At 48.7% G+C, this 26,630-nt stretch overlaps 1 protein-coding gene across 3 annotated transcripts in view; it reads right to left on the bottom strand.

Annotated features, from left to right (window-relative positions):
• Window positions 1-17,382, bottom strand: part of LRRC20 (leucine rich repeat containing 20) — a 71,453-nt gene extending 54,071 nt beyond the window's left edge. Inside the window, exons 1-3 of one of the 3 annotated variants that reach the window (XM_070364495.1) lie at window positions 17,270-17,337; window positions 14,461-14,546; window positions 12,232-12,376 (exon numbers count right to left, since the gene is read on the bottom strand). In XM_070364495.1, the coding sequence (XP_070220596.1) occupies window positions 12,232-12,313 (82 nt within the window). In that variant the 5' untranslated portion in view covers window positions 12,314-12,376; window positions 14,461-14,546; window positions 17,270-17,337. Of the gene's footprint in view, window positions 1-6,671; window positions 6,939-12,231; window positions 12,377-14,460; window positions 14,547-17,269 lie in introns of those variants that run through there. The other 2 variants (XM_005904232.2, XM_070364496.1) reach the window with 2 other exon arrangements.
• Window positions 17,383-26,630: the final 9,248 nt, after the last annotated feature.

Raw genomic sequence — 26,630 nt, 5'->3', positions numbered from 1 at the left:
ATGCCATCCAACCATCTCATCCTCTGTTGTCCCCTTCTCCTCCTGCCCTCAATCTTTTCTAGCATCAGGGTCTTTTCAAATGAGTCAGCTCTTCACATCAGGTGGCCAAAGTATTGGAGTTTCAGCTTCAGCATCAGTCCTTCCAATGAATATTCAGGGTTGACTTCCTTTAGGATTGACTGGTTTGATCTCCTTGCAGTTCAAGGGACTCTCAAGAGTCTTCTCCAGCACCACAATGTGAAAGCATTAATTCCTGGCATTCAGCCTTCTTTATGGTCCAACTCTCACATCCATACACGATTACTGGAAGTCCTTGCTTTACCTCCTCTTTACTGAGGGAGCAAATTCAAGCCTAACCTAAGATTTCATAACAGTGCTGCATTTTAATATTTGTTTTTATGGTTATCAACTATTAATGAAAAATTATGTTGACTTTTCATTCATAGTAATGACTTAAGTTCTTTTTAAATTAATATATAAGCTAAATTTATTTAAAGAAAACTGTTAATCCTGGCAAAGCAATAAAGCTATCCTTTTCTACTTCATCCTCCCCCAAAAAGAAAGATGTTAAGTAATAATAATCATAGTTTATACTCTTACAGCACTGAGCATACCCTAACCACCATTCTAAACACTCATGTGCATTACACAATTTTCATCTTCACAACTCTAGAAAGCAAGGACCTTTCAAAGATAAGAAAACTGAGACTTAGATCAGACTTAACTTGATCAGAGAGATCAAGTAACTTGTCCGAGGTCACACAGCTAACGAGTGGCTGAGCCAGTCTTGAAACCAAGGCAACCTGACTTGAGAGTCAATCACATTACCCCACCTTTGACTGAGAGTACAGCTGGCCCTCTGTCATGGTCAAAACCATGACCATCACATGTACATGTTTAAAGGCAGGTAAACACTTGTTCCTTGCAGGCAGGGGCAGTGTCCTTTCCCCTCCCAGCCTCCTCAATACCCCCAGTGTCCAGCACATTGCCCAGCCCACAGGAAGAGTCAGTGCACGTCCCAGAATATATTTCCCTGATCTGCATTACTGGCAGAGGAGATCTGACAGTATTCTTACTATAACTAAAGCTGCTGGCTACAGGGCAAGAGCTCACGTGTGCAGTCTGGGCGTCTCCACGGGTGATGAGATGCCGGATGACTCAGCTTGGAGCTGGCTTCTGAGCAGGGCAGAGGACAAGAGGGCTGCAGCTGACAGCAAGGGAGACTGCACTTACCCAACAAAGGCAGTGCCCTGGGCACGGCACAGCAGCCGTTATTGACTGACTAGACTTTAACAATGCCTTTTCTCATCCTCAAACAATCTCTCAGGCTTGACATAATGCTGGAAGGAATGCTTTCTTGGAGCAGTAAGTAGGCTTCCTGAGGTCACAGCTAGACAACCGAATAGACCCAGGAAGTGGCAGCAATTGCCTCCACATGCACAGCATCTGACCCTGCCAAACGCCAGTGCCGGCTGCCAGTTCCAACCCCGCCACAACCACCCACTGCCAGTCCTTGACTTCACTCATCGCCCAGACATAGCTCATGCCATTCCACAGTCTAGAATGCCCTTCCCTCTCCTCTCTGCCTCCAAAGATCCTCCTGCCAGCCCAGCCCCACCTCCTCCAGGAAGGGTGCCCCAGCCTCCTCACCTCCAGCCTCACGACACTGCCTGAGTGCTTAAGCCAGACCATCTTCTCCCAACTGGTAAACATCAGCAGACTTGCCTTCAGGATCCGTGAGTGGTGAACTTGACTGGAGCAGCATGTGTCCACCTGCCGACGACCCCTCAGGCCCAGCACAGAGCTGGGCAAACACTTTTGGACCTAACTATATACCTCACCACCAGGAAGCTTTGTCATGGGATCCCCCTTTATAAAATGGGGGTTCAAATACCCTTTCAGGGAATGAAGAAAAGAATGAGCTAATATCTGTTGAGGCTTTGAACTCATGGGAAGAACCATCCTGTCAGTGGCAAAGATGTGATTATTCTATTATGGTTTTACAGTTAGCTGAAAGAAACCAGCTCATTAACCCTGAAATCCATCTTGACCATGACCATGGCTGCCTTCTCACTGAGGAATCTCTCTCCCTGCCTCCACACCCCGCCCCTGGCCCTCCGCCCTCATCACCTGAATACCTCTCTCCATTCAAGAACCAGCAGGCCTCCCCAGCCACACAGGATGAACCCAATCTCTGCAGCCTGGCATTCCCACGAAGGGATCCGGGTCCAACCTCCCCTCTCAGGTACCCTGCTTGAGACTCTACTGCCACCCTCCACCTGACCCAAACTGTTTTTGGAAAACTCCCTTTATTTTCCCGTCTCTGGATTTCCACTGCTTTTGTTCCCATTAAATAGAATGTGCTCCCCTATCCTCAAAATCCTTCTTTCCCATCAACACCATGTTACAAGGTCTTGTCTAAATGTCACTTCTCCAAGAAGCCTCTGCCCACGTCCTCACGTGATGGAACTGCTCCTGCCCTTAAGTTCCCATTGTGTGTGTGAGCTTCTGTCAGGGCATCTCGCCTGTGTGTCTTTTGTGGGAATGACTAACATGTATGTCTTACTCTTCCTGCCTGGGTGGAGAGCTCCTTGAGAGCAAGAATTAATGAGATCCCACTGAGGCAGGAGAGGCCAACATACTCAAGTTCAAACTCCAGCGTAAGATTTGCTGGCTGTGAGAATCCAGGTAAAACCACTGCAGCTCTTGGAGCCTCAGTTTCCCTTTTCTATGAGTGATGTGAAACCACCACCCGTCCAGAGTCGTTGAGAATATCAGATGCAATCATTTATGTGACAAAGATCTCCTGTGTATCTAGCACATGCTAGGGAAAATACAGTGGTGAGCAAGACAGAGTCCCTGGCCTCAAGGAGCTTACACGCCAGTCTGGGGAGAAGAGGGCTAAATACAGTGGCAAATACTGAAAGAATATCAGGCAGTGACACTGCTCTCAAAAAAAGTAATAAACTGGTGTAGTGGGAGAGCAGGTAACTGAGACAGAGGCAAGGGCAGCAACCTCATTAGGGTGGTCAAGGAGGGCTTCTTGGAGGAAGTGGCATTTAGCTGAGATAAGAATTAAAAAGAAGGAGCAGGCCATGCAAAGATCTGGGCAAAGGATGATCCAGGTAGCAAGACCAGCAAGTGTATAGAATAATGCTACATCTGCTATAGCTCAGAAATCAGCCCCCTCCTCTTCCTCTCACCTTTCCATCCTCTGCAGAGCGTTACACAGACAGATACACAATGAATACATGTGGCCAAAATGAACTTGACAGAATTATAAAATTCTGGGGACCAACTGGAGCATGACAAAAATATGCATCCTAACAAAACACAGTCAGCCATGATGAGGCAAATGCCAATTAGGGAGCTCATGATTAAACAGCTCTGAATAAACTACAATTTCCTAACATATAAAGGCAAACACAGACCACTCATTTCAGCCTGGGTCACCACACTTACAGCTCGGGCTGTGTCAGGGCTCCATTCCAACGGGACTGGCTTTGCCAGGCCCCTGCCTCACCTCCCCCGATCCCCAGCTGTCTTGTCAGCCAAAGCCATGCTTGCATCTCTGAACGCATTTCATTTTAATAACCTTCTCAACCTTGCTAAATCACCTCCCCAAGTCTATAAATTGAGTAACGCAAGCTTTTGATGCCACAAAATTATCTATTTGATTATCCTTCTGAGCAGAACATTTTCGTTTTTTTACCAACATGCATTTTTAAAAGCTGCATAATTATCCATGTAGTTTCAAAGGATATTCCTCTATGTCTTCAAAAAAAAAATGCATTTCCCAGTGCCAAGGACACAGGGCAGCCACGCAGCCTATTTAACCACCTGCTTCTCAGGATGCCTGCTGGTCTGTCCTGGTGGGAGGGATGACAGATACAGTGGGGCTGTCAGGGACATCAGAAGTAGGGCCTCTCTGGGGCAGCAGCACTTCTGCCCTCACTTCCTGCTATACGCTTCTCCAGGGGTGTCCCTTGGGGACCTCGACTCATCAGAATCCCCTTATCCACCCAAACGGCCCGGGTGTCCCTGTTTCAGTTACATCATGACCATCTATGCCCTCCACAACCAGTCGGCTGCCCAGCCCCATTCACAGCCTCTCCTTCCTTACACCCTCCTGCCAGTTCCCTCTCTCAGGTCAAGACCACACCAGCACAGGCCCAGCCATGGAGAATGCCTCTTCCTTGCTATCCCTTCCACGATCTCACATCCATCCTATGCCCTGCGGTGCTCTGCCGGAACCCAGCCCGGATCACCTCATGCCACTCCCTGCTCAGAACCTGCCAGGGGCCCCCCACTGCTGCTCAGACCAGCAGATGGAGCCCCCATCTAACTTACTGAGCTCAGATGCTGAGTGTGACTCTAGTGTTTTTGAAGGGACATGTTTCCCTCAATCAGGGTGTGTTCTCCACAAGCCAGCAACATTACCTGGTCCCCAACCATCAAAATAGTCTGCCCCAGGCTGCAAGTGAACACAAGGGTAAGAACGTGGGCTCTGCAGTCTCAGCGCCTGGCGCAATTCCCCAGACTTGCAGAAGTTGCTTAGCTTTTCTGTGCCTCAGTTTCCTCCTGTGGAAAATGGGGACAATAATAGCCATTACCTCCTAAGGCTGAGTGACGATTAAATCACAGGGCGGCTGTGAGGACTGAATGAGCTGTGGTATTAAATTCTTGTAAGCTCAGGGGTTCCCCTGGTGGTCCGTGAAGACTCCATGCTTTCACTGCAGGGAGCACGGGTTCAATCCCTGGTTAGAGAACTAAAATCTGGCATGCACCACCATGCAACCAGAAAAAAAAAAAAACAAAACAAAGAAGCTTGCTGTTATTTGTCATGAGTCATTTTGACTCTGAAGATCACTTTTTAGGCTCTCTTTAGAACTTAAGCCCTGTGTAAGATAGAAACGTCACTGGAGGAATACTCAAGGTGGCATTCGAGGCCTTCTGAGATCTGAGCCACCCTCTGCCTCCCCTCCCCGCTCAGCTCCCTTGGCTCTCCCGTATCTCAGTCTTCCTGTTCTCATCACCAGCACCTACCTGCATGCTGCTCCACCTTTGTTCAGACACACTCACTGAAACCACCCCTCTCCTCACTCCTGTCCCACACCTACATCCCTAAACCTGCTCCATCCTTTAGGTGCAGCTGAAATGCCGCCTTTTCGGTGCAACCCCCTCAGCACGTATGCTAAACCATCGTCCAGTGTGTACGCATCTCAAGACAGGAGAAGGGGAACTCGTCCTTATTTAGTTCACTTTAGGTTCTGCAAGTGTTTGACACGGCATGCAATTGGCTGGCTGCCCGGCGGCCATCTCCAGGACTTGCAGCATCTCCACAGGTCACCACACAACCTAGGTCCCAGTGTCCCCACTATGATGAGACCTCCACCTCCCACCAGGCTTCCCTGGAGGCCCCTCATGGCTGGACTGGCTCTCATAGCTGGGGTGGTTTCTGTAGACTGAGCAATGAACAGAAAACTAAGGGGAGAAGACTAAGCGATTTGCACCCACAGGATGAAGGAATTCCTCCATCCCTTCAATGCATGTCTTCTGCACATCTACACTGCGTCAGGGCAGCATCACAGCAAACAGGGACTCAAGGAACAGGTGGGCTATGCTTGAGAATGTCCACCACAGACCCCCACCCCCCGCAATCCTTATTCTCCCTCCTTCTAGAAGTCTGAGGTCTACAGCACAGCTGGGAGGGAAGGGGTGGGGCTCTGGCCATTAGAGCTGCTTCCCCTGAGATGGGGACTCTGGGACCCTCCAGTAGAGAGACTTGAGCCACAACTAAAGGGCTTTGGGATCCTGTCCCACCACTGCTATACACTGAAACAACCTCAGGACCCATCCTCATCTCTAGCTCTAGAGCCAGCCAGGGTAACATCATAACAGTCCCTCTAGCTCCACAAGACGCTGTGCTGGGGGACCTGCAGACCAGAGCACAGGATGGGAAGAAGCCTATTCTCTCTGTTTACTCTTTGGGCCTTGTGCTTTGCGCACTAGATACATGTCATACTTATTGTTTTAGTTAAACATACATAGATTTTTTAAACTGGAGTATAATTGTTTTACAATGTTGTGTTAGTTTCTGCTGTACAGTGTGAATCAGCTGTGTGTATACATATATATCTCTCCTTCTTGAGCCTTCCTCCCACCCCTCTTAAGTGAAGTGAAAGTGTTAGTCACTCAGTTGTGTCCAACTCTTTTGCAACCCCATGAACTATCACCTGTCAGGCTCCTCTGCCCATGGGATTCTCCAGGTAAGAATACTGGTGTGGGCTGCCAAGCCTTCCTCCAGGGGATTTTCCTGACTCAGGGATCAAACTCATGTCTCCTGAATTGCAGGCAGAATTCTTTACCGTCTGAGCCAGCAGGGAAGCCCATCCCCTCCCCTCCACCAAGTTAAACATATACAGTTTTTAAAGTATTTCTCAGAGTGCAAACACCCAGGCTGGAGCCACAGAACACATTTCTCTCTCCATCTTAAGAGCTGCCTTCCAAGACTAAGCTGTTTCTTTCCCTCCACAGCCCCTTTTATATGCAAGGCTGGAGCTCCAGAAAGGCCCCCAATGAGTCCATGCCAATCTGAACACATAGGCAATGCCAGACCGTGGCATGGTGCAAAAGGATAGCCAGAAACCCCTACCCAAGCCCCTCCTCACCTGCCTGAACAGTGGGCTCAGTCCTGCCCACCTGGACATGGCCCTCTGTGTCCATCTCTCTGGGTCAGTTCAGAAGCAGCCAAAATGCCACAGGCATGCTGGGCTGGGCTGACGTCACTCAATCGTCTCTGAAATGAGAAGGGCAGCCCAGGCCCAGGCCCTGCATTTCTGCACCACAGGCTTCTGCCTTGTGCCAATGCAGTGCCAATGAAACCCGTAAGCGCTCTGAAAGCTCTACTGGCCTTCCTTTCCATACTGATTATTTACCCCTGAATGATACCCTCACACAGCAACTCCCCAGCAGGGTCTCACCTCCACCCCTTTCTCAGCACTAGCACATCCTGTTGACACAAGAGCCCCTGATCCCGCCCCCCACCAGCACCCACATCCTGCTCTCTCCAGAACCCAAGGGCCAAAAACTAAAGAGTGAGATCAAACTAAAGAAAGGAAGGAAAAGCTCATCACAACAGTTGGGAGACTGGTTACCTCTCAGGTGGGAGGGCCTTCTGGAGGTTCTGGCAATATTCCATGTCTAGACTTGGGTGGCAGTTACATGAGTATGGATTTATAAATGTCTGCTAAACTAAGCATATATGATCTTATGAACTTCGCTACTTGTGTATACCTTTTCACAGCTTTTTTTTTTTTTTTTAAGAAAAATGATTGGGTGAAGGCCACTTAGAAAAGAAAGCCAGGGTGACCTCTCTAAACAAGAAACATTTAGTTTGAACCTTAAGGTATGAGAAGGGCCCAGCCATGAAGAACAAGAAACAGCATCCCAACAAAGAAAGCAGCATGTACAAAGACCCTGAGGCTGGAAGGAGTTTAGCAGTTCAAGGAACTGAAAGGTGGCCAATCTTGCCGGATATAATGAGAGGAATCCTGAAAGCCCAAAGTGCAGTGGGAGAAATTGGCAGGTGTCAGTCACCCCCAGGTTTGAAGTACCAGCTTGGGTTTTACTCTCTGTGCACGTGGAAGCCAATGAGGGTTTAAAAGAGAGAGAATTACAAAAGCTCAGGGCTGGAGCTTCACCTTTACAGACAGGAGACTGGCCCATAGTTGGGGTTAGGGTGAGATCCAGAACCCCAGCTTCCTGATTTCTGGATCAGAGCCCTTCCCATAAAACACAGCTCCCATCTTCTTCTCAGCTCACCAACCACACTCCACTTGGCTCCAGTCCTGCCACAGCAGAGCTGACTGTACGGGCCATCAGGCTCAACACTTACATGCATGAGCTCCTAGAGCAGTGGTACTCAGTGGAGTGGAGTTCTGCTGCCAGGGGACACTTGGTAGGGCCTGGAGACACGGCTGTCACAACTTGGGGGGAGCAGCAGAGGGGACTGCTAGCATACAGTGGGTAGAGACCAGGAAAGCTGCGGAACACCCTACAATGCACGGGTCAGCCCCCTACAAAGAATCATGCAGCCCCCAGAGTCTACAGTGCCGAGACTGAGAAACACCCACTGAGGGATATAAAGCCTTCATTTCAAATAAGTGCTGAGCCCTGAAGGGAGAAAAGCCCCCTGCTCAAGGGTGTAAAGGGGAGGGGAGGATCAAGGCCAGTTCTCAGCCTCCCAGGACCCCCTGTCCAGAGAGATCAAGTCTAGAGGGGGAGTTTTAGGCAGAAGGCTTCGGGTCACCCCTCACATCACATTGTCTAGGAAAGAGAGAGGGGAGAGAAACAGGGGCTATGCCCTCCTCCCCTGGCAAACACCCCCACCCCCCGCCAGCCTGCTTCCCCAGCTGAGAGGCAAGAAGTAGAGGATGGCAGGTTTGAAGCTTCCAGCCTTCATGATAAACAGACAGGCAGTCCCGGCCAGGCTGAGGGCTGCCCTGTGAAAGCCGGCTCCCCACTCCACGCCTTCAGAGCTGACCTGTACCCAGCTGACCCTCAGGACTCTCCAGGCCAGGTGACACAGCAGCGAAACACAAAACACACCCCCCTCCCCCACGAACAGCACCAGCCTCCTGGGCTCTAGGTGTCCCATAAGCCCCTCCTGGGGCAAGACAGACTGCTCCCACCACAAACCCCGGCTGCCCCCCTCCCTCGGGGGGGCGGTGTGTGTGTGTGTGTCTGCCTCCTCCTCTTGACTGGGCACTTCTGGGGCACTTGAGTCCTCCGGGGAAGGCACATATAGTACGTGCTCGTTGTGTGTTGACAAAGGAGCTGGTGGCAGTGTCTGACCCAAAAGAAGATGTTATTCTGATCTAGTGAGTACGTACGGAGTGCTTCCTGACACTGCACTTCCCCAGCACCCTTGCTCAAGAAAGGAGCTGCCACGGAGCTGGCAGGACTGGAGACACAGAGTGTGAGTTGGCCTGGGCGGGGAAGCCCTTGTCGGGACCAGGCGCTCACACCCAGAGACAGCCTGGCCAAGTCCCGGGCTCAGCGGCCTGTCACCAGGTTGGCTGGTAAAAGGGTGCCATCTGCTGGTGAGACAGGAGAAAAGTGGCGCAAGTGTGAGTGAGCCTGGGAGGAGAGAGGGAGGGCTGGAGGGGAAGGGGGAGAAGGGTCTTGGTCTCCTCACTTGGTTATCTCACAGAAGCCAGCCTAGCCCCTCAGTTCCCTGGAGATGGATCAAGTCCATGTTCATATTCACTCTCTCTGTCTCACCCACACACACACACACACACACACATCTAGAGACCTACCCAGATAATACTTCCAACCCCCAGTCAGTCCCCTACAACACGCCAGGAAAAGAAAGTTCCAGATTGTAAATATTAAGCCAGTGGTTCCCAAAATTCAAGGCAGGGAAGAATCATACAGAGTTCATGTTAACATGTAGGGCACCAAGCCTACCTTCTGAGATTCCACTGTGAAAGCTCTAGAGTGGGGTCCACGCTTTGCACATAAGCAGGTATAGCCCATGGGGGCAGCCCCTTTCTCCTTACCACCTAAGACATCTTAAACGGCCATGCAGATATTAGACTCTCATTATTTTCCTCCTTTCAAAGGACAAGGTCGGCTGATTGTGGTTCCAAAACAGTGTGAGAGGAGAGGCAGCCTAAGGAGGGAGGAGGGTTACTTGGGTCTTCAAGCTCTCCTCTTCCTAGCCGCCCCTCCCCACAATGGGGGCAGTGGGGGTGCACAGGAAAGGCAGGGCTGAGCTACTCAGAGCTGTGCTGAGCCTGGCTCCAGCTCTAAACAGCTGTGTCACTAGCAGGTCATTCACACCCCCAGCCTCAGCTCCAGCATGTTAAACAGAGGAAGCTCCTACTTCATTTCTTTTTTTCACCTTTTTGGAATATGGGATCTTAGTTCCCCAACAAGGAATTGAACCCACACCCCCTTTTTTGGAAGACAGAGTCTTAAACACTGGACCACCAGGGAAGTCCCAAAACCCCAACTTCAAAAGAAATACAGCAGAGGAGACAAGGTAAATACCCTAGTGCTACAGAACATTTAGAAACACTGCATTAAAAAGTTCCACGCTCCAGTTTCTTCATCTGTAAAATGGGGATATTAATATCAGCTCTGGCTTACAGTTGTGAGAATTAAGTGAGTCAAAACCAGTAAAGTGCTGACAGCGATGCCTGGCATTTAATAACTGCTCCTACCACCTTGATGAGGGAGGTGCAATTACCACCCCCATTTTATAGATGAGGAAACCAAGGCTCCAAGAGGTAAAGCAATCTGCTAAGGGAGCAGGCTAGTGGGTGGCAGAGCCGGGGTTCAAACCCAGGCCGTATCAGTGGAGGAGAGCCTTGAGCACTCAGGTAAGTGCAACCACATGAGTGACCAGCACAGGATTCCAGAGTTCCTCTCCTGACGGCCCACAGCCCTCACCTTCCCACGCAAAAGCTCTCCCCTCCCCCACCCCACGCGGCTCTCTGCCAGGCCTCCCTCCCAAACCAAAGGCAGTCCAGGGGCTAAGACTCCACACGCCCTATGCCGGGGGCCTGGGTTTGATCCCTGGTCACTGAGCTATATCCCACATGCCACATGAATCCACATGCCACAGTGAAGACCGAAGATCCCAACTAAAAGCTGACACAGCCAAATAAACAAATACATAAATAAACTTTAATAATAAGTGAATATTTTTTTTAAAAAGCCAATGGCTATCTTCAAGTCTGTTTGCTGGCGGAGATGTTTCTCTCACTATTGCTCAGTTCAGTCAACACCACTAAGTGCCTACAAAGTGCTGGATGCTGCTCTGGCTCTTGGCAGGTGGGGGACAAAAGACACAGGATCTCTGCCCTCCAGGGACACTGAATGAGTGCTCCAGAGGAGGAAGGGAGCGAGGGGTGGATCAGGTAGGGCTGAGGGCTTCCTGGAAGAGGTGGTGACCAAGCACATCTTGAAGGCTGAGTATCCCTCTACTTTCTGGGCCACCACCCCCTGCCCTAAGACCCTCAGAGACACCTGGCCAAAGGCTGCTAGCAGAAACACTCCACCTTCCCAATCTCTCAGGCAGTAACTCTCTTGGAAATGCTCCTCCGTGACACAGACAGACAGACACAAGAACACACATGCCTACCTGCTGGTGAAATTCCTCTCTGTGTGCCAAAGGCCCAAATCAAATCCCAATCCAACTACTTGTACAATCATCCCCTGGGCAGGTCTACACTCACCTCCTCTGTGTTCCTGCCACACACCTGTGACTCTAAGCGGGCACTTACGTCCCAGAGGGTCACACACACAGATCACACACACACAGTCTTATATATGGTGGAAAATAAATAAATATCTGAAAGTGAATGTGTTAGTCACTCAGTCATGTCCGACTCTTCACAACACCATGGACTGTAGCCCACCAGGCTCCTCTGTCCATGGGATTCTCCAGCCAAGAGTACTGGAGTAGATTGCCATTCCCTTCTCCAGGGGGTCTTCCTGACCCAGGGATCAAACCTAAGTCTCCTGTATTACAGGCAGATTCTTTACCATCTGAGCCACCAGAGAATCCCCAATAAATGTCTACTGAATTCAACTAAATGGGATGGTTTGTCTATATGCTTACAGCCCTAGGGTAGCTACATGGGCTAAAATGCTATGACCAGTTCAACAATATATGACATGATTCAATTTAAAAAGTGGAGTGAAAAGGGGCCTCTTGGCTGGGTGACCTGGAAAAAGCCCACTTGTCCTTCCCCCCTCCATCTCCTCATCTGAAATCTGTGGCTAGTCATGCCTGGTGGGTAACATCCATCACGGGGAGGCTGTGAAGATTCAGCAAGGTCACACTCATGAGGCACCTGTGCACGTCCTGGGGCTACTTGGAGCGTTGTCTACCATCACCTGGTCCAAGGGCACATACATATTTGCAGCTGTCAATAGTCTGAGGAAGCAGACAGGCTCCCAGCAGATGACACCCCTACTCAGGGCATTCCAAACCTCTTTGATTATGACCCATACCAAGAAACATGTCTTATGCTGGGACCCCATATATACAAACTGAGCACAACTACAATAAAGTCCATGGAACACTGCCCTTTATGCCAAAGGGTGCATACTGATTCGGTGTCTTTCACCTTCCCCTTCTATCTCATTTCCAGCCTGATTAAATAAACCACGGAGAGAGGGCCCTGCAGCTGGAAAAGCCATGCCCTCACTCACCCAGGGTGTCGGAGCCGCTCTCCACGGTCTCGTTGACCTTCCTTGCAACTCTGGCCACGGCCTCACCCATCTTCCTCAGCATGCAGACGCGGGTATTCTGTCGCCAGCCACCAGGCTGGTCTGCTGCTCACAAAGGAACCTGCGCCTGGGAAGACACAGGGCCATGAAGTGCCCATCTGCAATCAGCCAAGGACCCACCCTTGACCTGCCTTCCCCGGGGACCCAGGAAGTCTACAGGGAGGGCCCCAGGCCACTCACCTCCTCCTGAGGGGCCCAGAGCCCAGGCGACATCAGGCTCGGCCTTCAGAGCCGCTAATCCACCCATCAGCCCAGCCCAACCAGCTTCCTTGGAGGGTTAATATGTGTGACCTCGCCAAGACCTCAACTCGTGTCCAGGCAGGTGTGAGGACTCTGGTGTATGCTGGCCTGTGACTCACTGAACTGGCAGGGCAGCGGGGAGGAGGCAGGGTGCAGCCAGGTGCACGGAGAGACACCTGTCCCTCCATCCCACAGCCTCAAAGCCCTGTCCACTTCTCCAGCTCCCAGTTCTCCTCAATCACCTTTGCCAGGCTCCTTCCGCGACCGGGAAATGGGGACACAAAATCTCTGCTGGGTCAGACCTCACCGTTTGGAGAGTGGGTGGTCTCTAAGAATTCCCTCCCCCATGAGACAGTAAGGAGGGAAGGTTACAGTTTTAGTCACAGACCTAATTGTCACCCTGATGCTGAGTTTATCGGCAAGACCCCAGGGGAAAAGAAAGTAGGGGCAGGAAAATGAGAGAAAGAAGACTGGATCACTGGAGAGAAGAGGCTTAAAGAAGGGTGAGGATGGGATTTCCCTGGTGGTCCAGTAGTTAATACACCATGCTTCCACTGCAGTGGGTGTGGGTTTGATCCCTGGTCTGGGAATTAAGATCCCACATGCTGTGTGGCAGAGCCAAAAAAAAAAAAAAAAAGATGAGGACATAATCAAAATGAAGACATAAGGGACTCAGAAAATGCCTCCAACTCCTTTTTATTACAGAGAAGGAAACTGAGGCAGAGAGAAGGACTCAAGGAACCTGGCCAAAGTCAAACAAAGTAAGTAAATGGCAATAATCTAACTGAACTCCATATCCAGTGCTCTCTTCTTTACAAAAGTCACCTACATGGCCAGAAGCAGCACCTCATGGAGAAAATGAATTTGAGGCCAAGGTCACTGCCCTTTTTTGCTCCTGACTCCCAATCCCAGATCCACAGGCAGCTCAAGGAGCTCTAATGAACACATCTGAGAGTCAAAGACAGGACAATGTGAAGGGCAGAGAGAAGGGGGTGAGGGTCCTGCTCAGAGCTGCCAACAGATACCAAGGAAAAGTCCACATGAGCTCAACTGGACAGGGAGGCCCAGTCAAGCCCACTCAGCTGCTCAGGGAGAGTCAGTGATGAGCTCAGTGTGTGCCTGCATCTCGCCAAGGATACACACAGGCCTAATGCCCAGCTCTGGCGTTTCTTAGTTGAGAAGCCTTGGGAAAGATTCTTAACTACTCCAAGCCCCAGTTTCTTCATCTGAGTAAGAGCTCTAGTAATACCTACCACCCTGGGTTCAAATGAGGACTGAACAAAAAATACATACCTTTCTAGATCAGGGCTCAGGACACGTAAGTTACTTCCTAAATGCTAGCTGAAAGGATGAAGCAGGACACATGCAGACATGACACCAGCACCTAATCCCAGTTAAATATCCATATGACTCTGAACAAACAAGTCAGTGGAACTCATCTTTAAGGAATGAGTAGAACTTCTCATCGCTTCATCTCCAGGAAATCCTCCCAGATTGCCCCAACCCTCAGCACTCTCTCCTCCCTGAGTTTCAGTAGCACTTAAAGACTTAGCACAAACCTGGGTTATTTATGAGCTTTTAAAGATATACATACTTGTCCCCCCATTTGGCCTGCAGGCTACTTAAGACAGGGAGCAGATATATACTGTGCTTTCCCCCTGCACTTTATACCACATACTGAAAAAATGCTCAGTTGGTATCCCCCAATGGTGACATCAATCAACAGACATCATTTAGGTTTCAAATCTAAATACAAGTCAACCGACTCTTACAACAAAGATACCGTCTAAATAGAAGGGTCATGAGTCATAACAAGGCCAGGTAGGCAATTTGCATAAGATGTGCCAGGGTAGAACAGTAGGGAATAGTTCAGACTACGGCAAACTGAACTCAACACCTTCCCCCTCCTACCTTTAAGACCATCCTCCTAAGCCTGAGTCACAGCAATGCTGCTGGAAACTTGTGGACTCAGTTGAATGCCTTTATGAATGAGAATCCTGAGGACCCAAGAAGAGAGGTAAATCAGCTAGATAGAAACAAAAAAAATCTCCTAACTCCCAGACTAGGCTTCTTCCTACATACCATTCTCCCTTCTTTACTCATCTCCAGTATTCGTCATCAATAATCACAAACATGTATTGAGCATAGGTTAGGGCTTCCCTGGTAGCTCAGATGGTAAAGAGTCTGCCTGCAATGCGGGAGACCTGGGTTCAATCTCTGGGTCGGGAAGATCCCCTGGAGAAAGAAATGGCAACTCACTCCAGTATTCTTGCCTGGAAAATCCCATGGATGGAGGAGCCTGGTGGGCTACAGTCTAAGGGGTCACAAAAAGCAACTCCACCACTGAGCGACTAACATACACAAGGTACAGGGCAAAAGCACGGAGAGGAAGGAAATATAAGAAAGAGCTCTGACTTATGATTCTGATGAGGAAGGCTTTTCTAAGGAACATCACTAAGGCAACCCTGGCCTCACAAAAGAAGGTAAAGGGAAGGTAAATCTCCAAGTTTACCCAGGGTCTGTGCTAATCCTGGTGGGACTGGCTAGGTTGACTACTGACTACTTTCAATCAGGCACTATACCTGTAATTTCTATCAGCTGCCACCAGGTGGGAGCAGTAGCGCCTTAGAGTCAGAACCCATTGATTAAAAACTAGTCAAATTAAAAACCTCACCAGGTGGTGGCAAGCTCAGACATCCTATAATATGGGTCAGAGATTGGACCTCAAAGCAGGAACAGGAAGAGCCTGTAAAATCTGGCTGTCAAAGCAAATGACTAGGAGAGGGCCCTTACATTCCAGAGGATGCTCTGCATACAGCACAGATATGCCCTAGACTCCCAAGAGGTTCCAACTGCCTAAAATCACCACTCCACTCTCTGGGTAGGAAACCACGCTTCCTTCACCCAAAACCACCCCTCCACCAAGGGAGAATTCCTTATAAAGTCCAGCTGACAGTCCCCCTTGTAAGTCAGGTGACCAAGGCCTGTTACTCTTTGGCATAGGCAGGGCTGAGACCGGAGGGTGACAGGACCACATGCGTATGAGGCCCAAGATGGGATAGGAGGGCCCCAGAATTGAAGGAAGAACAAACTTGAGATGATGAGAGTCTAGAGTGTGCCCCCAAAAGCGATCCTACAAGGCTGCCCAACTTCACTGTCAGCTCCTTTCAGCACCAACCCAACACTGGACCTCTTTGACCAAAAAGTAGCAAGAATTTATTGAGCATGTAACAGGAGCAGACAGAGAAAGGGGCTTGGGCCAGGGGTTGGGGGGCTGTGGGTGGAATACACCAAATTGCACTTCTTTTCTTTTTGGTTTTAAATTGTTTTAAAGAAAAATAGAGAATTGTCTGAGTCACACATGAGTGATGGAGAGAGGTATGAGCCCACTCTTCACTAAGTGTGAAGCCCCTTAGGCAGAGCTGCCCTAGAATGTGAGGGGTCTCTGACTAAACAAACAATTTGAGTCAACCAAAATCTTCGTGTCAGCACCACCACTCTGGCTGCCCGTTCTCATTCAGTTCCATGAAAGGAAGATCATGCTAGGAGAGATGATTTTTGCTTAAACACTGACCACAGCCCTCCGATAGGGCTCCTGCCCTCATCAATGAGAATTCTACCTTATCTGAAGCCCCGAGATCTGTGCTAAGGAGCTGCTGCAACACCCCATGCGCACCAGCTGCTCCTATATTTAGTTACTGGTGTGGTCACTTGGGAACTTTAGAGCCTGGCAGCCGCCCCGAAGGGCAACTGGAGCCTCTTGCGCCATGTGTGCAAGCTCCCCCCACCGCTGGCTGCAGCGGGTCATCTGGACCTCGCCAAGTTAAGGAGCCACTGGAGAAGTGAGAAGCATTCGGCTGGATTGGACCCAAGTAGACCCGAAGGCCCGGGGGAGCGCGCCTCTGTCTGTCGAGGCCAGACAGAGTTGACCCATTTCTCCACCCAAGGGAAGAAGCCCGCTGGGGCGAGAACGCGACGGGCTGGCCGCCCTGTTTTTGAGCCACGGAGTTCGCCGATCCCGGTGCACGCTTCAGTGTGGGCATCTAAGAGTCCTCGGGCCGCACCTCCCAGGACTGAGCGCGGTGGCCAGGGCAGGGTCCCCAAGCCTCGCTCTAGGGGCCCGCCTCACCGTCTTCCCCACCCCCCGGCGCCCGCAGCCAATGGCTCCTCGTCGCCGGCCCTCCGCTCTTTCGGCAGGCGGGGACTGGAAAGAATAAAGCCAGCAGATGTGTAGAACGCTGGTGATCGCCGAGGGCCGGGGACTCCCGCGGTACCCCGAGGCCGAGAAGCACGCTCTGAGACAGGCAGTTCCCCAGAGCGGAAGCAAATCCTGAAAGTGTGGCTTGAGAACGAAATTTACAATAGCCTCTTCGAACAGGGGTGCCTCCCACGGGGAACGGAGGCCCTCTTGGAACGGATTCCCCAGGCTCCCTATTTCCTGGTACCGCGGCGCCCGCTCCCCCGAGCCAGCTGCGGTCCAGCCGCAGTCTGCAAGCCAGAAGCGGCCTGGCGCCGGGCCCCTTGGCACTGCAGAAGTCACAACTGGTGCACCAATGCTCCTTCCACCGGGTGACTTGGGGGAGGGGAGGGTACTCTTCAGAAACAAGGACATTTCTCTCCCTCTCTCCCCCAGCCCCTCCAGCGCTTAGCCTCAGACTACGTTTACTTTGCGGGGCACGAAAGTGGTGCCCGATTCCGGGCCGATCTCCGCTCCACTTACGGCGACAATGCCTCCTAGCGCCCTGCGCAGCGCAGTCACGCTCCCTCGGCCGCCGGCGGCGCCCCATGCAACAGCGGCTAGCTGAAACCGGCCGGGAGGGGCTCGAGGGGCTGCGGGCTCTGAGCGCGCGGCCGCTTGGCCAATAGCTGTGGCAGGCGCGGCCGCGAGGCGGGAGCAGGCTGCCTTGTGCAACCAATCAGCGTGCCGTTCCCCACGCCGCGCCCGGCAGCGGTGCGCCAGGAAAGGCGGCCCGCGCGCTCGCGTCCGCAGGGTGGATCCGCTTTGTGTTCGACTTCTGGAGCAAAAACGCTCTGGATGGCCGTAGAACCGAATGCGCAACAGTTTCCAGGATCAATAAGACTGAGTGTCCGGATTTGTTTTTCTCAAGGGAGCAGAGTTGAACTAGCCAGATCAGGGAGATGGGGACAAGGAAGCTTTTCTCGTAATGCCTCAAGGCGCCCATTCTGGTTTTTAGAGGCAATTAATTCTGGCTACTGCTAAGTTATTTCTCCCCTCTAGATCCCAATGTTCTTCTCTATAAAATAGAAATTAAAATGTATAAATATCTACTTCACAGGTCATTGTGAGGATTAACACATGAAAAGTTTAGTGGGGTGCCAGGCATGATGGCTCAGGGAAGGGTGGCTGCTTCATAGACCTAAGTAACCTAAGTTTACAGAGGATTTCCCATAGATTCTTTTTTTTTTTTTTTTGAAGGTAAACCAAGACCTGGCTGCATCAGGTCTTACTGGGGCTGGAGGGATCTTCCTGTCTTCACCCAGGATCTTTCATCGTGGGGGCACAGACTCAGTAGTTGCCCCACCACACGTGGGATCTTAAGTTACCGGACCAGGCATCAAACCCACCTCCCCTGCATTGCAAAACAGATTCTTAATCACTGGCCCACCAGGGAAGTCCCTTCCCATATATTTTTCCTAGGCACAGTGGAGAGGACCAAAGAGATGAGGCCCTGAACTCAGCCAGCAATGGTGGTCAAAGTCAAACCCTCCAATAAACAGAAGCGTGTGTGCAAATATGTGGGAACCCTGAAGAATAATGTTTAATTCTGCCTCTGGGGATTGGGGCAGTTAGAGGAGGAATACACATTCACCTGGGTCTCAGTGGATGTTATCGGTTAAATTGCATCTCCCCACAACCAAAAAAAAAAAATATATATATATATATATATATATTATATATATATGTTGAATTCTAACTCCCAGTACGTGAGAATGTGGCCTGATTTGGAAATAAGGTCATTGCAGGTATAACTAGTTAAGATGAGATCATACTGGCATAGGGCGTGACTGATGTCCTTATAAGAAGAGAAGAAACACAAAGACTCATAGACACATAAGGCCTTGTGAAGATAGAGGCAGGGTAGAATGATGTGTCTACAAGCCAAGGAATTCCAAGGATTGTGGACAAGGATGGGAAACTAAGAAGAATCAAGGAATGGGTGCTCCCTCAGAGCCTCCATAAAGGAACCAATTCTGCTGACACCTTGATTTCAGACTTCTGGTTTTCAGAACTGTGAGAATAAGTTTCTCTCATATTAAACTACCTGCTGCTGCTGCTGCTGCTAAGTAGCTTCAGTCGTGTCCAACTATGTGCGACCCCATAGACGGCAGCCCACCAGGCTCCCCCGTCCCTGGGATTCTCCAGGCAAGAACACTGGAGTGGGTTGCCATTTCCTTCTCCAATGCGTGAAAGTGAAGTCGCTAAGTCGTGTCCAACTCTGAGCGACTCCATGGACTGCAGCCTACCAGGCTCCTCTGTCCATGGGATTTTCCAGGCAAGAGTACTGGAGTAGTGGGCTGCCATTGCCTTCTCCATTATTAAACTACCTAGCTTGTGTCAATTTCTTATAACAGCCATGGGAAACTAATTCAGTGGGTGAGTAGGAATAAAGGGAAGGGAATGAGAAACACCTGTGAAAAAGTCTTGCAAAACTGAATGCCTAGTGTATGCAAGGCCCTGTGTCATAGGGTGGACCAATGTGAATCAAACACAGACTCTTCCCTCAAGAGATTGCTGCTCATGGGGTGAGGTTGCAGGGAGGGTGGCCAGCAGCCAGGTTTTCTGACTCCTTGTGCCTTCCTGGGAAGATTACAAAGGCCTCTCCCCACCCTCATCATCATCCCTGCTATACACATGCCAGGAACCAGATATAAATAGCAAACAGATCAAGTCCCATCTGCCCAAGCCAAGATTCTCACTACCCTAGACAAAGCAGACTCTGCTTCTCCTGTTTCAGTTAAAACCAGCCTGACATTTCTGGCCAACTTCTATATACAGTTGCCAAAAACTTGGCCTCTGTTCACTGGTGCCGAATAGAAAAGTGGAGACTGAACTTTGGAGGAGCAGAAAAGAGTAGCTTTATTATTTTGTCAGGCAGAGGGGGCCACAGCAGGCTAAGGCCCTCAAGATTGTGCCTCACTTCCTGGGAAACAGGAAATGGTCTTGTAGCTTCAGAGTGGAAAACAGGCTGTCGATAAGGATCGGGACTGATGTAGTCTTGCATTCTTCTTTCCTCCTAGAGACATTGAGATCATTAGGGCTGGCGGCAGGTGGTTCCAGAACAGGTTCTGGTGGTCCTTGAGGTCATCATTGTGTGACCTTCCTTCTGGCATGAAGAATACTCACAAAGAAAAGGAGTGTTAGGAGTGTTGTCTTCAAGAAGTAAACATCAGGTACATAGGACAACTTTGGCTAGAAAGCAATCATTTTCAGAGTACAATTAAGCAAGAGAGGGGGAACAAAACATCTGTAGGAGACTGACTGTATGGGCAGAAGAGTAAGAGCTGAAAACGGGCTAACGTAATGGGGGTGTCTCTACTAATTTCTGCTACAGCAATATGGCTGTCTTCTCTCCCCTGCTTGGCCTCATGCAGACCTGAGGTGGCCTGTGTAATGCTTCCATGCACAAGCTAAGTGCTCAGTAAATACCACCAATGGCCCCAGCCTGGAATTTCCCATGTTCTTCCCATGTTCACTCATTCTCCTCTCTCAGGAATTTCATCCTGGACCAGCCTACTCCACAGGGACATGATTCCTCCCCATCTCACATGCCATCTCTTCTATTCCTGGTGAGTTTGCTCTCTACAGCACTTTCTGCATCACACCCAGTATGGCACATTTGTACAGGTCTTTGCTCCCAAGACTCTGCCTGCTTTCAAATAGACCAGAGCCAGAGTTTGGCGTGTGGTAAGTGCTTGTATCAATCAGTATATTTTTAGTTTGGGTTTTTTTTTTTTCCCTGCATGATAGAATACCCCAGAACTTAGGGGTGGCTTTAAAACATATTAGTTTATTTCATGATTCTTGTGGGTCAGGATTTTAGGTTGGGCTTGTCTGGGTAGTTCTTCTGGTCTCAGCTGGACCCGCTCATGCTTCTGGGGTAGTTGCTAGGCAGCCAGAGGCTCTGCTTCTTGCAGGTGGCTATCAACTGAGGTAACGTGAGGCCACATGTTCCTCATACATCAGCAGGCTAGTCCAGGCTGGTTCACATGCAGCTGCAGGGTTCCATGAGCAAGACTGGAATCATGCAGGTCTCTTAAGGCCAAAGTCAGAACCTGGACTGTGTCACTTCCATAGTTGTATTGACTAAACCAAGTCACAGCAACACCCTTATTCAATCTCCTGATGGCAGGAGCAGCAAAGTCACATTGCAAGGAACACAGATACAGGGATGGATAGAGAGCTGGGGCTGGTTTTGCAGCCTACCGCTGTACTCAAAAATATTCCCACAATATCTACCACGTAGTGGGTAGTCAGTAAATACTTGTTGACAGTGCTAAAATTTCCAATCACAATGTTTACAAACTTCATTCAATGCAATTAATTGGCAGAATTTTAGCCCTCACTCATAAGCTATCCATTACCACCTTTGGTTTCAGAATAGCAAAAGAGGGCATCAGGAGGACAAGCCTGTGTGAGGGGAAGTCCCACTGAGGCTTCTCAGGGAAGAAGTTCGGTTGGCCCCAAACAGCCTCCTCTGAAGAAATCCAGAGCATCTTTCAAGAACTGGGTCACCAAGGGACCTGGTCCAAACCTGGTCACCTGATTAAAAGCCATCCATCTTTACCTGTGAATAGAGAGAGATTTAGATGTTAGCCAGGGCGCAAACAGTCCCTATTAAGCCTGATAGCCTAGTAAGCTGCCTGCCAGATAGGAAACAATTTTGTGTGATGACAAAATTGTCATCTGACTGTTTCCTGGAGGGTCTACCCCTCCACTGAGCAGGACAAATTCTCAGGGCACTTGTGAAAGGGACATATCCTGTGAACAGAGCCAACAGTTCAACTCCTATGACTGAGAGCCCTGATGGGGAACACTTCCCATCAGAGAATCACTAGAATCAATCTCCAGGCCTCCTGCAGTTTGAACTGCATCCTCCCCAAAAGATACGTTGGAATCTTAACCCCCAATGCTTTAGATGACATTGTTTCAAGATGGAGTCTTTGTAGTAATAAATTAAAATGCGGTGAGCAGCGTAGACCCTGATCCGGTAAGACTGATACCCTTGTAAAAGGGAGAAATTTGGTCACAGACAGAGAAGCATAAAGGGAAGACAATGTGAAGGGGCACAGGGAGAAGAGGGCCATCTACAAATCAAGCCAAGGGTTGAGACCTGGGACGGATCCTTTCCTTATGACTCTCGTCTTGATTTGTCAACCCAGCTAACATCTGGTTTCAGACTTGCAGTCTCCAGAGCTGTGAGATAGTAAACTACTGTTGCTAAGCCATCCAGTTTGTGGTCGTCTGTCATAAAAGTGATCCAAGGCCCCTTCAATCTCTCCTTTTCCATTCTGTTCTCCTTACATTTGTTCTTATCATACACCCCTTGAGGGAAAAGAACATTTGGGTAGAAACAAAACATGAAGTCTCAGTGACATGGATGAGGCAGATCCATGCATCATCCTTTGCCTCCCTAAGTCTTCTACCTGGGGCCACACCTCTGCCTAGAGCCAAGTTACCATAGCCAGAAGCTCAAGGTCACTCCAAGTCACTGCCATCCTAAACAGAAGAGTGGTTCACCCCAGTCCCTCTTCCAGAAAGCTTAGCCTAGTGAAAGGCACCACCATGAGCCCCCGGTAGATAGTGCAGGCTTTGCAAAGAAGACCAAGAAGCAGTCAGTCCACTAAAGATGCCTGCTGTTTGCTATGGAGAATAAGATTAATACACAAAGTGACTACAACAAAGTGTTTCTCAAGCTTCAGACATTGCCATAGCACTTTCTGGATATTTGCAATATCTGAGCCACTCAACAATGAGCTTGAGTCACCTGTATGGACCCAGAGGGTGCATCCCACACTTCTTTTTCCAACCCTGTATTTAGTGGCATCATGTAGGTTATTGGAAATAAGCATGGTAACAAAATTTACAGTGTGGAAACCAGCACACACTACAAATCAGGACTTTTTGGAGGGAGGTGGTAATACAGTTTACACGCTGCTGCTGCTGCTAAGTTGCTTCAGTCGTGTCCAACTCTGTGTGACCCCATAGATGGCAGCCCACCAGGCTCCCCTGTCCCTGGGATTCTCCAGGCAAGAACACTGGAGTGGGTTGCCATTTCCTTCTCCAACGCATGAAAGTGAAAAGTGAAAGTGAAGTTGCCCACTCGTGTCCAACTCTTCGTGACCCCATGGACAGTTGCCTACCAGGCTCCTCTGTCCGTGGGATTTTCCATGCAAGAGTACTCCGTTAAATTCAGTTTTCCTTTAACTTAAAAAAATGTTTATTTTATAGCCAAGACATGGAAGCAACCTAAATATCCATTTACAGACGGATGGATAAAGAAGATGTGATATATATATATGGAATACTACTCAGACATAAAAAGAATGAAATCATTCCAGTTGCAGCAACATGGATGGATCTAGAGATTATCATACCAAGTGAAATAAGTTAGACAAAGGCAAATTTCCTATGATATCATTTATATGTGGAATCTTTAAAAAATGATACAAATTAACTTATTTACAAAACAGAAATAGACTTACAGACTTAGAAAACAAATTATGATTACCAAAAGGGAAGGGGGGATAAATTAGGAGTTTGGGATTAACAGATACACCCTATTATATACAGAATAGGTACAGCTACCCAACAATCCCACTCCTGGGCATATATCTGGAGAAAATGGTAATTTGAAAGGATGCATGCACCCCAATGTTCACTGCAGCACTATCCACAATAGCCAGGACATGGATGCAAGCTAAATATCCATCAACAGAGGAATGGATAAAGAAGATGTGGTACATAAATACAACAGAATATTACTCAGCTATAAAAGAAACAAAATAATGCCATTTGCAGCAACATGGATGAACCCAGAGATTGTCATACAGAGTGAAATAAATCAGAAAGAGAACAACAAATATCATGTGATATCACTTACGTGTTGAATCTAGAAAAATGAACTTATTTGCAGAGCAGAAACAGAGTCACAGATTAGAAAACAAACTTACGGTTACCAAGCGGGTAAAGAGGGAGTGGGATGAATTAGGAGATGAGAGTGACATATATACACTAGTATATATAAAATAGATAACTAATAAGAACCTACTGTATACCACAGAGAACTATATTCAATGTCCAATAATAACCTATAATGGAAAAGAATCTGAAAAAAATACATATATATGTATGTACATATATATCAGAATCACTTTCCTATACTCTTGTGCCTAACACAGCACTGCAGTAATAAGTCAACTATATTTCAAATTTTTAAAAATTTTAGTTTAAAGGAAACTTTGTATTATTACTACAAGTGGAAACTCATATCATTTGCTATAGAAAGTAACATTAAAACAAACAATAAGTCACTTGTATCTCAATAGAAGTAGAAAACATTTTAAAATATAATTACAATGAATCAATGTTATTAAATTATAGAAAATTATTGTTGCCTGCTAAAGGCCTGCTTCTGGGACTTATTAAGACTTGTTCTCTTTATAAACAAGTCTAGCAAATGTTAGGGAGATGGTAAAGCATGCCAGTGCCTTGGCTAATTCAAGATGATTGAACAAGATTTGAAAAGGGAATAGTTCTCACATCAGTGCTCTTGGAGCGCCAGGAATCAGCTCCTTGGGAAAGACTTGTCATATTGCAATAAAGAGAAATTTGAGTTCAGCAGTACCAAGTAAAGAGTTCCAAAAACAGGCTGCTCCTAATGTGCCCACCAACTGCAGGGGGTAAAAAAAAATGGTACTTGAATAAATCTTCAGTTCAGTTCAGTTCAGTTCTGTTGCTCAGTTGTGTCCGACTCTTTGCGACCCCATGAATTGCAGCACACCAGGCCTCCCTGTCCATCACCAACTCCCGGAGTTCACCCAAACTCATGTCCATAGAGTCAGTGATGCCATCCAGCCATCTCATCCTCTGTCGTACCCTTCTCCTCCTGCCCCCAATCCCTCCCAGCATCAGTCTTTTCCAATGAGTCAACTCTTCGCATGAGGTGGCCAAAGTAAATCTTAGGGTGAGTTAAATTTCAATAGGCACAGAAGAAGAGTGAGAAGCCAGGGAGAGTAGGAAAGGAGGAGAGGGAAGACCATTCCTGGAGGAGGGTTCAGTGTGAGCAAAGGCTCAGAAGTCAGCAAGTTCAGTGCATTCCTGCTGGAGGCTTGGGTTGGGGGTTGGAGGGAAGGAAAGAGTGGGATTACTAGGAAAGGGTGCACTGACCTGCCCATGAGAGCCTTCACTGCCAAAATGATGAGGGCGTACTTGATTTACTTACCGGGTCTCACTTAGCTGTTGCTTTGCAACAGACCTCACTGAGCGTGAGTGGCTCACAACCATAAATGTGTATTATTTCTCTCAGATCTGTAGTTAAGCTGGGCAGTTCCATCTGAACTGGTTTAGCTGGTCTCTACAATCCTGGCTGGGGCTGGATGATCCAGGACAGACTCACAACTGCATCTGTCAGTAGGGCTCGCTGTTGGTTGATGGGCCTCTGCTCCACGTGGTCTCAGCCCAGGGGGTCAGCCCAGGCTGAAAAGCAAGCCCAGAGTGAAAGCACTTTTCAAACCTCTGCTAGTGGCACAGATTTTCTATTACCTGATTAACCAAAACATGGCCAAGCCTGGAGTCCATACGGAAGGGCACCAAGGGTGTGGATAGAGGGAGGAGTAAGCATTTTGACACCGTGAAGGCATCAGTCTCCCATAATAGGTAACAGAAGATCTCTGGAAGCCTTTGAGCAAGGGAGTGCTGTGACTAGGGAAGCACTCTGAGAGGACGGAACAGCGCATGGGATGATTTGAAATGGTAATAATAACAATGATGATTTATACTAAAATGTCACTTTTTCTACTAAGCTGTTACTTTACTCAGTCTTTACAAACATGCATACATACATACTTACACGGGCACACACACCTGTTAGTAGCCCCATTTTAAAGATGAGGAAACCAAGCCATGAAGAAATAAAAGAGCTTGTCAGAGGTCATAGAGCTACTAAGTGGAAGCACTAGGATTCAATTTCAGGTAGCCTATCTCTATAACTCTGCATGTATAACTACTGGACTATTGACTGAAGAAATGCAGAACCTAAAAGTTGTGAGTTATGTTTTATCTGTCAGATATTCTTAGGATTTCAAGCCCAGGAGACAGCATCTCAAACAGCACTGAGAAGACTGCTCCAAAGAAGAAAAGGGGAAGCCAGGGTATATAGGAGGTTTTGCAGCAAAACCAAGTAGTTGGAACATCCAAAGATTATTGTTAATAAAAGAAAACCAGATATCTCAAGTTAAGGAAGTTAACACTTCTCTGTGTATAGGAAGATGCAAGAGTCTGGGCTCACTGAAATCATTCCTTTGATATGCGTCTCAGCTTTCTGGGGGCAATGTTGGTGTTTTCCCATCCTAGGTTTCCTTAGGTGTGCTATGGGGTGGTGGTGATGGGGGTGACTGCTGGATGGGCTTGGCAGTGGGCTGCCCGTTTGTCTCCATCCTGAGCTCCCTCAGGGCTCACCATCCAGGCGGCCGTAATGTGATGGCTTGGTGGCTGTAATATCCTTTGTTTACTGATACAGCAGACAACAGTTTAGTTCTCAAAACTATGGAAGGACTCATGAGAAAACCCTTTTGATGGTCGATGTGAGGAAGAGAAGGGCCAAATTTAGGGTAGGTGTAGAGGGGACAAAAAAAAAAAAAGGACAGATTCAACAGATAATTCTGAGATAGACCCTACAGCACTTGGAAACTGATGTGGGGGGAAATGTATGGGATGTGAGAGCTGGACAATGAAGAAAGCTGAACGCCAAAGAATTGATGCTTTCGAACTGTGGTGCTAGAGAAGACTCTTGAGAGTCCCTTGGACTGCAAGGAGATCAAACCAGCCAATCCTAAGGGAA

The sequence above is a fragment of the Bos mutus genome, chromosome 28 (genome assembly GCF_027580195.1).
Source record: "Bos mutus isolate GX-2022 chromosome 28, NWIPB_WYAK_1.1, whole genome shotgun sequence".
Taxonomy (NCBI): Eukaryota; Metazoa; Chordata; class Mammalia; order Artiodactyla; family Bovidae; genus Bos; species Bos mutus.
Note: the sequence above shows the minus strand (reverse complement) of the source record. Positions and strands in the feature narration are given on the sequence as shown.